The sequence below is a fragment of the Eulemur rufifrons genome, chromosome 6 (genome assembly GCF_041146395.1).
Source record: "Eulemur rufifrons isolate Redbay chromosome 6, OSU_ERuf_1, whole genome shotgun sequence".
Lineage (NCBI taxonomy): Eukaryota > Metazoa > Chordata > Mammalia > Primates > Lemuridae > Eulemur > Eulemur rufifrons.
Window position 1 is genome coordinate 56,631,056 of NC_090988.1, and position 14,986 is coordinate 56,646,041.

The following is a 14,986-nucleotide window of genomic DNA, read 5'->3' on the forward strand; positions in this document are numbered from 1 at the left end:
TTTCTAATTTTTTGAGAACAGAATTGTTTTTCTCCCAACCTCCCCCAGTGCCAATGCTCTAGGCTCAATGTCTTCTTAGGCTATGTCACAAGTTCCTACAAGGGTTCATTAGTCTTTCTTCCTTCCCCTTTGCCACCCAGACATGCCACCTTTTACCTACTGTTTAGAGAAACTCTAGTTTAACATTTTCATTTACAATAAAAGACAGACCCCTCAGAAATTCATCATCATCTTATATTTGTTCTCCAAGCTTCCTAAGAAAATTGGATCATTTGACACATCTCAGAGTGAACAACCCTGATATATACAGCCAGACAGACAGCAAGGAGGCTCTTATCTGTAATGACAACCATCACAGAAGGTGGCCTCATTTTCTCTGGCTGAGACCATCAACACACAATTTATTCTCTGAGAGTGGCTGTCTGCACCAGATGATACCTTAGAATTCTAATGAGTCATAGAGCCTTCTTACATTTGTTAAATCTCATCAGACTCCATAGCTTTTTAAAAAAATATTCTCTTTGAGCTTACCTAAATAACAAGTTTTAATCTCTTTGCATCTCCAAATAGGTGATATGCAAAAGTAGCTTGTCTGGTACTGTTATCAAATAGTGTCCTCAAATGCTTATCATAAAATCTACCTTTTATTACTAATTTTTTATCTATATTATGAAATTTTGAATGTTTTGAAGAGTACATAAATAACTAGGGTTATGATGCTGGGCAACAGATTTATGTGCTTTGGACACATATAAGTCATATTTATGTCATTTTTGTGTTCAAAAGTCTCTAGAGTTTCATCGATTGAATTTTCCCTCCAGACATACTGAATATAAGTCAATCTCTCAAATTAACTAAAGTATAGTTTATTTTATTTATTCATTTTTACATATTATTTGTTTCTTTGTTTTGCCATAGGATATTCATACTGGCTCTTCAAACAAAAATGCTTAGAATCAATTTTCTACTGATCTTTTAGGTCTTTCATACTCTGGGAAAACTTTATATCCATCCTCAATACCACCGGTCAAGGTGAAGAGCACATGAAAAACACCCTGTAAGTTCTAAGCCATTATAGCACTATTCAAATATAATGATATTTTTCTTTTATTTTGTCTTATTTTTTGGGTTATATGATTTACAAGAACATCAACAAGGTCTATTCTGAATACATTGCTGTATCCTCTGTGTGTTCTCTAATAACCTTACATATATTAAACCCCAAATAATATGTAGAGTTGGTATTTATATGTGCTATTCTCTTACAGCTAGGAATCTTCCAGGAATGACTAAATTACCATCCTTGCTATTGCTGGAAGTCAGGACTGGTGGACATCTTATGAACAGGTAGCATTCTCAAGGGGAAACTTCTAAAGAATTAGTTTCTATTATATTAACTGAAGGGAATATTTTCCTCCTGGCAAAGCTGGTAATGGGGCTCAACACTACTGCTCCCCACTTCCTGCTTACTGGCTTCCCAGGCCTGGAGAAGGCACATCATTGGATCTCCATCCCATTATTGGTGGCCTATATCTCCATACTTTCTGGCAATGGTACTCTTCTCTTTCTCATCAGGGGTGACCATAACCTCCATGAGCCCATGTACTATTTCTTAGCTATGTTGGCCTCTACAGACCTTGGAGTAACAGTGATTACGATGCCCACTGTGCTGGGTGTTCTGTGGTTAAATCACAGGGAGATTGGCCGTGGGGCCTGCTTTTCTCAGGCTTATTTTATCCATACTCTTTCTATTGTGGAGTCAGGTGTCTTGCTTGCCATGGCCTATGACCGTTTTATTGCCATCCGCAACCCCTTAAGATATACCTCCATCCTTACCGGCACCCGGGTAATAAAGATTGGGATAGGGGTATTGACAAGGGCTGGTCTGTCAATCATGCCAATAATCATTCGCCTGCACTGGTTTCCCTACTGTCGATCCCATGTGCTCTCCCATGCTTTCTGTCTCCATCAAGATGTCATCAAGCTAGCCTGCGCTGACATCACCTTCAATCGTCTCTATCCAGTTGTGGTTGTATTTGCAATGGTACTGTTGGACTTTCTCATAATCTTTTTTTCCTATATTTTGATACTCAAGACTGTCATGGGCATTGCTTCTGGAGAAGAAAAGGCCAAGGCCCTCAACACATGTGTCTCCCATATCTGCTGCATCCTGGTCTTCTATGTCACTGTAGTTGGTCTGACATTTATTCATAGGTTTGGAAAGCATGCCCCTCATGTGGTCCATATCACAATGAGCTATGTCTACTTCCTTTTCCCCCCTTTTATGAACCCTGTCATCTACAGCATTAAAACCAAGCAGATCCAGAATGGGATGCTGCGTTTGCTCTCTCCGCCTTGCTCTAAAGCGTAACTTTTACCCACTGCTCTCTGAGGAATAACTCCGGAAACCTAAACAAGTTTATTGTCAAGAGCAGCTAGGAAAAGGCATTTTCATGGAAACCAACCAGTCCATCTGCTACATATAACATCATCTTCCCCTGCCCATTTATTGCTGATTTTTATATGATATAAAATATGTATAATATTAAGCACTTATCTCAAATGCGCAACTAATGTTAGCTGGTTTCTCCAGGTAACTCACACTGTTTGGTGAGCCTATGGCAACTGATATACATACGTATGCATGTATATGTGTTTGTGTGTGTTCAAAGCCACACGTATATATGCATATGGTCATATAGTTTTGGGGTCTATGGTATGGGTCACCAGTATTTGAATCAAAGGTCATGGTTTTCCATATGGTCTGCATGTATTGGTCATGATATACCTGGGAATAAGGCATTCTTGACCTCAGATGTACATCCAGTTTTCTTGCTCATATGGAGCGCATTGCTGTTTCTGGAAAATTGCACTATGTGGAAGAAACGAGTCTTACCCCATCCCCAATTCAGGATGGTAATGACTCTAGGGAAAGTATGTCTATGAGAAATCTGTTCAGGTAGAATTTTGGTAAATATTTATTAAATAATAATAATTGATGATGATAATTTAAAAAGAGATATAATTCCTAATCTAGACGAGCATTGTCTTGATGAGTTAGTCCCAGATACTGCTGAACAGAGATAAGTATTTTCAGATAGTAAAGTGGTATTAATGGTCCACTTTGGAAATACATCATAGACGAGGCTAGATTGTTATTCCCAGTATATGCAACATACCAGATTTGAGGAATCATTGGTCATACGTGTGTGGTAGGAGAGGATGAAGGCAATGCTTGCAACTAGAAGAGAAAATGCTTTTTTCTGGCTCCAAATATCTTTCAGAGTTGATTCTGTTCACAGTCTAGGCATGGGGGAGAGAAATAAATAAAATTTAAAATGATCTATGTCTTTCTGTTCTGTTCTGATCTATGTATGTCTGTTCATTCTTCTGTCCTATGTCCATCTGAAGAGCCAGGACACATGACTCAAATAACAGGTTTTAAAGTGACTCAGAAGAAGGCATTCTTATGAGCATAATATAGGGCATGAAATGCTAGGAGTATACAAGGAGCTCCCAGTGACTAGTCACTTCCTTCCTACAGATGTGCCCTGTCTCTGTCACACTGGCACTCAGAGTGGTCTATGGCGGCTGCACTACTCTTCATCACAGAAAAAAAGAGAATTTTGCAAAACTCCTGGGACTGATAAGTAACATGGAGAAAACCAAAATGAGATCCTACACTTACAGCAGTTTCCAGGCTAGTAAATGACCTTTATCAGATCAGCCCAAAAGACTGTTTGTTTGTATGTTTGTTTTTTGCTCAACTTGGCTGTGTGTTTTTCTGTACTGTGTGTGAAATTTGTGTACTTCTAGACTATATGCTCCAGAGGATAAGAATAACATAAGTCTTATTCCCTACTGCATTATGAACCTGCACACAGATAATTTTTAATGAAATAAAATTTTTGATTAAAATAAATAAATGAAATTTAAAGTGACTCATGTCTTTTTGTGTGTCTGTTTAGGACTCTATTAGTATTCCCTATAATGGCTTTCAAGACAGAGGCAACCTAAATTGTATTCTCATCTAATACTCTCAAAAATATAACATCTCACCTCTTTATGTCAGCTTTTCCTTTCCTTGTCCTCTTAGAAATGAATTCAGGGGGATCTAAGCCACATCAGGTCCAGTGATCCTGAAGTGCACCACCCTAGCCTAATACAAAGGGTATTAGGAGAATGATATCTTTTATAACGTCTGTAAATGGATACATTAGATTGACAACCCCTAAAGTTTCTCTATTCTGTTCTTGTCCTTCCTTATATTGGAGAGATGTGACTGACTCCTTTCTAACCCCAAACAGATGTCTTTCTGCATGCAGGGCTATGAGGGTTGAGACAGGGGTGCTACCTGAGCCATAAGATCACAGGCCCAAACTCTTAGCCCCTCCCGGACTTGGTGTCTTATCTCTTGGGCACATGCCTTATGGTCTCCTAGCATTCCCCTCCCCAGGTTTGCAAATGCTGCCACCTCCCCCTGTAGTCCCTGGGATTTTGCTCATTTTTTTAATGTATTTGTTTTACTCAGTGCTTCTGTTTGGGTGATTTATATTGATGGGCTTTTACGTTCAGTTATTTTTTTCTTCTATGTTGTCCAATCTACTCTGGATCTTGTCCAATAAATTTTTTATTTTATTTTATTTTATTTCTCTTCTAGGATTCCCCTTTTTTTTTTTTACCGTTTCCAAATATTTCCTGAAATTTATCATCTCAACTTAGAAGAAGGGATATGTTGGACAGAAAGGCAAACAAATGTTAGTTTAATGTCAGAGGAGGGCCAAGTTTCAGTCAAACTTTTGAGAGAATACTTCTCGGCCAGGAAAGAACCTACCACTTAAAAAGAATTCCCTCTGAGTTGCCCCTAGAATGTGAAGTGGAACTTGAGATAGCCCATCAAACTCTGAAAAGCAGGATATATGGTCATCATCCAAAATTCTACTGGAAGCCATCTTGTGACATCTTTTTGCCCTATTGCCTTTGGGTGTATATGGTATAAATGGGTTACAAAAGGTCTTCTGATTCCTACTCCTAGTCTAGATGGTTGAAATGAAAATATAGTCTTCATGTATTGGAATTACAAGTAGGAGATGTGGACAGGCCAGAACACAAAGATGGTCTGGTTTGACCAGCTAAGGCTCGAAAGTTCCTAAGAGAGCTAGCTACTACACATTGGTCTGTTAATGACTAGTCCAGAGAAGGCCACTCTCCTGACTTCCAAGCTTCGCCTTTGTACTCAGTTTATCTGTACATGAGTGATGTGACAAATAGTATTTCTTTAGACTTTGAGGCTCATGAGAATGGAGACCTTACTTTTCATTCACTGCTATAACCTAGAAACTTGTATAGTACTTAGCATATAGTAAGTGCTTTATAAATATTATTTGGATAAATGGATATTCTTGGGGATCTCTGAAAGTTTCTATATCAATCTGCATGTCTCTGGGTATATATGTGTAATCTGCTGAACTTCTCAAGTTTTAATAAAGGACATTCATGCCTCAGCTTTAACATAGAGTGTGTGTGTTTGTGTGTGTGTGTGTGTCTGTGCATGCACCACAAGTCAGGCACAGTCTCAAACATGAGAACTCTTGGGGTCACAGGTCTGCAGTGATGGGTGTCACTGCATGGTAAGTTCCTGGAATCAGAGTCAATGTGCAGCTGCTAGCAGAGATCAGCTGAAGAAATTGGAAAACAGGATCCTGGATAAAGGCAGGACCCCAATAAGCAGTATACCTTTATTTGGGGATTATACTAGAAGCTAAGCCTCAAGAGTGGGAGGATGGGTAATGTTAAGCCTGTGTTCCACAATAGCGTGATAAGATGTACTTATGCAGAGCCATAGTAACAGCTCAGTCCGTTGTCACCAGTAGATAAGCCCAGCCTCTTCTTCATATACCCACAAGTAAGGCAAAGTCCCACTATCAAAACCATTCCACCGACTACTTTGCCTAAAAACCTGCATGACATAGATAGATAAACTTACTCTTTAGCCTTCCTCATTTCCATAAATGAGGAAGCATAAAAACAGCACTATTAGCTTTGGCTCTTTTTCAGGCCTCCTAAGAAAGTATGTGTGGAATGGTTTGTATTAATTCATAACATAAATAGCTACTTTAATTTTCTTTTTAGGAATTATCACTTATTTGTCACACTTGACCCTCTCAAGAGCTTCCTGAATCATGTATTAACATAAACATATTCTACTGGAGAGAATAAAAATGGGAGGGGCTAAATCATTTTCTTTATGATGACATGAGAGGGCTGGGATTTGATTAAGTGAACTAACTTTTCATTTCAAAGTCCTATGAACTTGTTTCTTCATGCTATCTTCCAAGAGGATGAAGTCATCATCATTTAAAAATATTCCAGTGGCCATTTGTATGCTTGGGGAATGTCAGACCTGCTTTGGTGAGATAAGTGTGTGAGTTCTCTGAGCTTGATGAACCGTGAATAAAGGCTATGGTTTGGACATGGTTTGTCCCCAACAAAACTCATGCTGACATTTGATCCCCAATGTGGCAGTGTTGGGAGGTGGGCCTACTGGGAGGTGTTTGGGTCATGTGGGTGGATCCCTCAAAAATAGGTTAATGCCCTGCTGTGAAGGTTAGTTCACTCTTGTTCTGCAGGAATGGATTAGGAGAGAGTGGGTTGTTAAAAAGTGTCTGGCTTCCTGGGCTTCTCTCTCTTATTTCCTTTCTCGCATGTGATCTGTGCACGTGCCCACTCCTCTTCCACTTTCACCATGAGTGGAAGCAGCATGAGGCCCTCACCATCTCCAACTGTCCAATCTTGGACTTTTCAGCTACCAGAATCATGAGCCAGGCAAACCTCTCTTCAGCCTGAGGTTGCTGCTACAGCAACACAAAATTGACTAAGACACGGACCTCAGTCCAAATTGCGGCAGGAAGAAGAGATGGATCCTTAGCTTTCCAAAAGAGGTCCCTCTCAAAAGATTCCACAGTGAGGATGAAAACTGTTCCCTCTTCAGAATGACTGCAGAGAGGCAGGATATAAAGAAAGGTTTCTGAAAGGATGGCTGTGGAAAAACGTGGAGACTTTTTCCTGTAAACATTCCCGACCCTCTGTGCTCACATAGATGCAAGTGTCCAGGGAGGCAGGAGAATGGATAAAATAAACTCCAACGTGAAACTTCCTTAAAGGCCCTGGAACCAGGCCAGAGGACCCCTTTGGCAATCCCAATCCCTGTGAGTCTTTTTAGCCTAAAAGACCCACGTCAATCTCACACCACAAAATGGAGTTCCTCCAGGGGAGGACTTACTCTGACAGGTCTGGGCCTGGAATCAGGGAATAGCGAGTTGATCTTGTACCCATTTTCTGTGACAGAGACCCCCAAAGAGATTCTGTGAGTCTGGAGACACTGAGAGTCTGAGAAAGATTTTATTTAGGTCTGGGTCTGGTCAGAATGGGGATCCAAGGCTTGGCCAATAAAACTAAGACTAAAGGCCACTCAGAGAGATATATGTCCTAGGAGGTTATCATCTTTAAAATCTGAAAAAATAGAGGAACAAAAATCATCTCTCTTCATCAATTTCAGAGTTTTACATAGGTTTGTGTGGGTGTGGATATCTGTTTTGTGCATGCATGAGAGAGAGGGAGATCATCTTCAAAAGAGGGATGAATTGGTTGGCACTTCTTTGAGCTGTGTGGTAGGTACAGAGGACGTGGGAAGGTGGCACACTTTCTTGACCTGTGGGACTGGCAGGGGGTGGAAGGAGCCTTGCTGCTGGTCTGAATGTAAGCCTATCCTTGGCTGAACGCTCCCCCTGGTGGTTATATTGGCAAACTACAGCATGTGTATTGCGCGCGCGCGCTCGGAAAGGTAAGAGAAGTGTTCACATGACCTGACCACATTAATTCAGGACCTGTAACACTGACTGAGGAAGAAGTACACACCGAATTTTTTTTTTTTCCTAAAAGATGATGGTGTTTTCTACCAGAAGAGTAAAGAAGGCAAAACATTTTCAAAAGTCTACTTGTTATAGGACTCACTGAAGGAATGTCCCATGCATTCAAAGTTGAGTAGAGAGCATTGGGAAAGCCTAAGACACTAGCCTGGGCATGTATTTGGGGTGGGGTTGTATATGGAAGATTGACCTCTAAGCTCAAAGATATAGAAGCTGGCAAAGCACAAGGGCAAATTAATTATCTGGTAAAAGTAACTATAGAATTAGACAGGAAAAGGAGTACAGGAGTGAGAGGAGCTTGGGGTAGCTGAGGTGCTTTGAGGCAGATGAGCCACTTAGAAGCCACTGTGGACATCACATGGATAATCCTCTTCATATACCACATCCAGTCTCTCTGGCAAACGATAGATCTGTTCTAATGGACAAAGGGAGGAGTAAATCGTGAACGAAGTGAGAGATGGTAGGGATTGGCTTCTTTATAAATCAGAAAAAATGGGGTGAGGCACTAGCCCATGTGTTTCAGCAGTTATCTGTCAGTGCCCAAAGCCTTGTGACCAAACCCCGCAAAGTTTGGGCTCTTGGGCTTGAGGTGAACCTGTGGAAGGAGGAAGGGATGGAGGTAATAAAAGCCTCCTGCCCACAGGACTCCCAGCCCTGGGGACTCTGTTTGTCATCACGCTCTCCCAGCTGGAGCCATAGTGTTTCACAGGCACAGAGGAAGGAGGAGTCTAAATCCTTCTGTGACCGGTGCCTCTCACTGGCCCTGGCACCATCCTACTTACACGCACCCTCCTTCAACACACACCACCTGGGCTTTGCTTCTTAAACCTTATCAGCTGCTGGTGAGTCTCTGCTACTGTCCTTTACCAGGGTTTCAGGAGTGGGTATTAGGGGGACATAGGAGAGATGAGGGAGAAAGTGAGGGAAGAGGGGGATGCATAGGTGTCCCGAAAGAGCAGTGAGCCTGGAAAGGCAGTGGTCTGAGCTCTAATTCTGGCTTCCCCCCTAAATGCTTGAGAGCCCTTAGGCAAACGTATTCTCTCCACATTCCCCACACTGGGCTTTATTGTTTTTTCACTTGGAAAATGAAGTCTTCAAATCTCATCTTAAAATATCTTCCACTTCTGATGCTCTCAGTCTCTGCACAGAACCAGAGCCAGGGGAAGGACGTGAGAGCAGGCCTGCCCTCCCTGGCGAAGAGGAGAGCTCTCCCGCAGTATTCTGCTAGCAAGGCCAGAAGAAAGGGCTACCTCATTTCCATAACCAGGGCCTGCATGGCCAGGCGAGGCCCTTCTTGTGTCAAGAATAGAAACCAGAAATGTCAGAAGCCCCACAGTCCTCCCTGCTGAGCTGCCTGGCACACTCAGCCTTCTCCTCTCTCTCATCAGCAGGAGCAGTCATTCACTTATTCAGCAAATCATTAAGTGCATTTTATGTGCCAGGCCAGCAAACACAGCAGGGAAGATCCCACCCTCAATCTGCCTGTAGTAATACAACAACTCCCTGTAACTACCTGACATCCAGGATACGCTCTCCCCCTTCCAAAATCCTCCTCCACCCTACCCCGAAGAGGCATGTTTACATGTGAGTTTAACCTCAGTGGAAATGTTCTCTGGGGGCTGAAGAATGAGGAATCAGGTCCAAATACTTGTGCTTAGACTTGAGTTCATTTGCATATTCTCCTATTTACAAAAAACAGTTCATTTTTAAAAATAGAAAGTATTAAATTCAAACAAAAGACTATGGCATAAGTAAGGTAGAGAGCTTACTACTTACTGTATATGGAAACTCCTCCTTTTCAGGAATTTTCTCCTGTGATCTAACCTGTTTCTCCTTTGCTATGAATATTGTAATCACATTGTAATTAGTCATGACTGACTACGTGCTGATGAGTGTGGACTCTTCTGTTTCTCGGTAAAAATGGAGAAATGCCTGTTGCTTTCTTATTATGGACAATTGTCTCTCTTGCTAAGAGAAACTCCCTAGAAGTTCTTGTCCAAGAGAAATTATCCTAGCCCCATCATTGTCTTTCTATGGACTTCTTGCTTCTACCAGATCCCTCTCCCTGTCCATTGCATAATTCTGAAGTCAGTGAGCACAGAGCTGAGAACAGAACTCCAGGCACAACTAACAAGGACAAGAGGTGAGCACTTTATCCATTCGCTTACTCATTTAGTTTTTCACGCAGAAAAATATACAGCAATGCCTACCATATGTCAGACACTGTCCTAGACTATAGTCTTAGAGAATCTCAGTTTTAAAAAAAGTGGGTTAAAATTATGTCATAAATCCATGTTATGGTTAAAGAATATCTATAAATACTATATATAATATCTAAGTAATATACATCATATAAAATATTAGTATAAATATATATGAATATATAACTTGTATATTTATATATTTATGAATATAAATATATATTTTACTTATATATGCAGACTGTGTATACATATATAAGAAATATCTATAAGTATATAAAATACAAAAATATAAAGAATGTGCATATTTACACTCTAATAATGCTACATAAAAGATATTACGTGAGTACAGAGAAGGATTTACCTAACTACACAAGGAAGTCAGGAGAGATTTGTCAGAAGTATTGATGTTTGTACTAAGTCTTAAAGGATCAGCAATGTTTACGGGTTGGAAAAACAGGGGTGCTTTTTGTCAAGAAAGTGAGAAAAATAGAAGAATAGAAACAAGAAAAGTATGTATGGGAATTGCAGAAAGAAAGACATGGGTGTGGTGACTGGGATAGGAAAGAGATGGATTTGGAAAGGTGCCAAAGCAGGAGGGGCCTGGCCAAACACAGAATGTTACAGAGCATATTGTCGTATGGGGGCCACGCACGCTGGAATCAGGCAGACTAGGGCTCGAATTCCACCTCCAATATTAGCCCACTGTGAGGTCTTGGCAAGGTTATTTACCTTTTTTCGTAGTTTCTTTCTCAGTGAAGTGGAGATAAAATGCTTCATAAATATGAGAAATATACATGATTATGTAAAGTTTTATGCAGTGTGTGAATCTTGTACAACCTCAATAAATTAGAACTATCACCTTGGTTCTTTTTTTATAAGTTTGCACTTCATTCTGGTGAAAGGGGAGCTATTCAGGGACTGAAAACAATGCAGTGACTCACGGAGTTAGCATTTTCAGGATAATCTCCATGACCGAAGTGGAGGACGGACCAAGGGAGCTCCAGGGATACCGGACAGAGAGGTCACTCAAGCAGATGTGGAAACACTGAGAACTAGGACAGGGAGTACAGGGATGGAGACAAAGGGATGGATTACAGGGATATTTAAAAGGCAGGAAAGCGTCAAAAATTAGATATGGAAAAAGGGAGAGAGTTGAGTAAACCACAGTACAAAAAAATGTTGTCTTGGATGATCAGAAATGATAAATAATCCAAAATGCATAAATATGAGGAGAATTAGGTAAGGAGACATGGATATGGGGCTCAGTGTTGGATGTATTGGGTTTAATTGGCATCATTTTGGAAACATCTGGTGCAAAGGCAGAATTCAGGTCTTATACATACCAGAGCTATTTGGACTAGAAATAAATATTTAAGAGCCATCAGTTTATTATTATTAATAATAATAGATGACAAATGAGAAGTTAAAGTGTCCACGGTCAGGAAACTAAATGAGTAGCATGAACATTTGAGCAATGGAAAGAAGAGACTAAATAGGAGTTGTCATAAACATCAGAAGAGAAGCAGAGATACTGGCATCAAGAATTCCAAGAGAGAACTCTAAAAAGGTAGGCATGGTCACAAGGCCTAAGTTTTACAAGAAAAAACAAGCAAACAAACAAAAAAACAGGCATGATTAAGACTTTCCATTGAATTTGTCCCCTGGAGGTCACTGGTGAATTTAAGGAGCATTGCTTTAGCTGAGTGGGTTTTAAAAAAAAGAAAAATCATGGGGTGGTTGCTTGAGTGGTGAACTGAGGAGTGAAGAAATAGAGAGGATGAATGTGCATTATTCCTTAAGCCCCTTGCCAGCGTGATGCAGGGATGACCTGGTCTTCCTGAACATTTTCCCTTCTTGCCACCTCCTCCCACATTTCTTTCAGTGACATCATGCACCATCACCGCTGTCCCTCCTTATTGCCCCCACCAACCACCTTTCCAGTCATGCCACTTTATTCACTGAATATTTTAGCACTGATTCACTTTTTTTCTTTCCACTACTGATCTAGACATAATTCTTACTGATGTCAGTATTGCTTTTATTGATCCAATCAGCAGCCTCATTCTCAGCTCCTTGGCTTCCTCTCACCAAGGATTGTGTCATTTACCTTAAATTAGCAGCTCAGTTCCATCCCAGACTCCAGAATTCTGCTAGCCTTTCACTGCCCCTCACCTGCTCATGTTTTAACTTTTATTTCAGTTCCATAGTACATCATCATAATCATTCCTTTGCACACATCCTGAACTTTAGTCATGCTAGCCTACGCTAACTTCAATCTGGTCAGATTCAACTCTCCATATAGTTTTTCCTGCATTTGGGCAGCTAAATGTCTTGATGAAAAATACACCTAAATGCTAACTGGTTACACTTTGAATCTGTGAACATCAAACAGGTCTCTTGCACCACCTGGAATTCTACCACAATTCCCTAGTCCATCTGTTCTATCTCCCCCTATTTTCTCTTTTGAACACACTAAATCAGATTTTATTCCCAAACTGTCCACTGAACTGCTCCTGTCAAGATCGGCAATGGGCTCCACATTGCTCAGCCTTTGGTCATGTCTCAGTCCTTATTACCTGGACCCCTCAGCAACATTACGGATAATTGACTAATTCCTCTTGAAGTACATACGAGACCACACGCTCCTGATTTCCTTCCTGTGCAACTGGACTTTTTTCCCCTCAGTCTCCTTTTCTAGATCATCTTCTTATTGATCACATCAAGAGATCAATATTAGGAACTCCTACACTCACTTCTTAGATGTTGTTATCCAGTCTATATACTAATATCTTCCAAATTTATACCTCTTCCTAAACTTATTTCTAAAGTCTGCATTTCTACTACTTTCCCAACATTTTGCCTTCTAAGTTTAATAGGCATCTATTTCAACATGTCAAAAACAGAACTCTTATTTTCTCAAACTTATTTGCCACAATGCATTGCCCATATCACTGACTCAGTTGTATAGGCACAGAATCTTAGCTTTGTCCTTGACTGCTCTATCTCAACAGCCAATCCAATCTAACCCAACCACTTCTCAAATCTTCCATCACCACATTCTATCTTCCTGGGCAAATATAAAGCCCTTTTAACTTGTCTCCCTGCAGCCATCCTGGACCCTCTAAAACCTTTTATGCATGTAGCACCTCTGCTCCCAACGCTAACTCACAAGTATAATAAAATTCAAAGTAGCTTACGTGACCTACCAGATCATGCATGATCTAGGACTTAGCTGCTGCTTCATGAGCATTTCCCACCACTCCCCACCTTGCCTCCTCCATTGCATATACATTGGCCTGCAAGAGTTAATAGCAATCTGGATTGGGTTAGCATTAATGAAGATGATGGTGAATAAACAGATTTACTGAAATCCTGGTAAATGAAAATCCCAGAAATTGTTGATTGGTTGATTAGAAACTGACAAAAGGTGGGATATAGAGGAGTCCAACATAAAACTTAATTTTTTACTTAGGCCACTGAGATAACTAACACAAATAAGTAAGGGTTTGGGGGAAGAGATGATAAGTTACATTTTTAACATGCCTTTGAGGTAACTATTAAGCATTAATGTGCAGATGCTCAGCATACTGCTAGATATACAAGTTTGGAAATCAAAAGGGAAGAAGAGAAGTTCTGGAGCTATAGATTTGATATTTATCAACATGTGGATGGTAAATGAAATGATGGGAGCAGATGACATTGGCAGGTGAGAAATAATAGAGTATGGCCACAAAACTGTCAAGGATGGAAAAACTATATTCAAAGGATGAGCAATGAAGATGCACCAGCAAAGAAGACAGAGAAGGAATAAAAATAACAGAAACATAGAGGAAAACGGTGAGGATAATGTTAGCTAAGAAAGTTTCAATAAAGTAGGGAGGGTGGTGAAACTGGCAATAGTGGAGTAGATGATACCAAAGGTGATGACAATCATGATGCTGTTTATTTATTTATTTATTTATTTTATTTTTCAGCTCATTAAGGGGGTACAAAAGATCACAGGCTATATACATTGCCCATGCCTCCCCATCCCCCCGAGTCTGAGCTTTAGTTGTGTCCATTCCCTAGACAGTGCACATCACTCCCATCATGTAGGTGTGCACTCCTCCCCTCCCCCCACCCCATCCCCCCCAGTCAGAACTTCAATCGTATCCATTCCCCAGGCAGTGCGCATTGCATCATCAAGTAGGTATACACCCATCCCTTCCACCCAGCCCCGACCTCTGTCCAATACCCAATTGGTGTGAATCCCAAATGTGCACTCAGGGAAACCAGTTTGCTGGTGAGTACATGTGGTGCTTGTTTTTCCATTCTTGGGATACTTCACTTAATAGAATGGGTTCCAGCTCACTCCAGGAGAACCAAAGAGATGCCATATCGCCATCATTTCTAATAGCTGGGTAATATTCCATGGTATACATATACCACATTTTGCTAATCCATTCATGAATCGATGGGCATTTGGGTTGTTTCCGCATCTTTGCGATTGTGAATTGTGCTGCTATAAACATTCGGGTGCAGGTGTCTTTTTTATAGAATGACTTTTGTTCTTCTGGGTAGATGCCCAGTAATGGGATTGCTGGATCGAATGGTAGGTCTACTTGAATCTGTTTAAGGTATCTCCACATTGCTTTCCACATGGGCTGCACTAGTTTACAGTCCCACCAGCAGTGTATGAGTATACCTGTCTCTCCACACCCACGCCAACATGTATAGTTTTGGGACTTTTTGATAAAGGCCGTTCTCACTGGAGTTAAGTGATATCTCATTGTGGTTTTGATTTGCATTTCCCTGATGATTAGAGATGTTGAACACTTTTTCATATGTTTGTTAGCCATTTTTATATCTTCTTTT

General features: G+C 40.7%; 1 protein-coding gene across 1 annotated transcript; it reads left to right on the forward strand.

The window, feature by feature from the left end:
* Positions 1–1,432: 1,432 nt before the first annotated feature.
* On the forward strand, positions 1,433–2,371 carry LOC138384122 (olfactory receptor 51B6). The gene has a single exon (XM_069469394.1). It carries the CDS (start codon positions 1,433–1,435, stop codon positions 2,369–2,371), a length of 939 nt encoding a protein of 312 aa, XP_069325495.1.
* The last annotated feature ends 12,615 nt before the right edge of the window (positions 2,372–14,986 follow it).

Coding starts and splice junctions, on each gene's coding strand:
- LOC138384122 (XM_069469394.1), top strand. CDS start 1,433: ATGGGGCTCAACACTACTGCTCCCCACTTCCTGCTTACTGGCTTCCCA.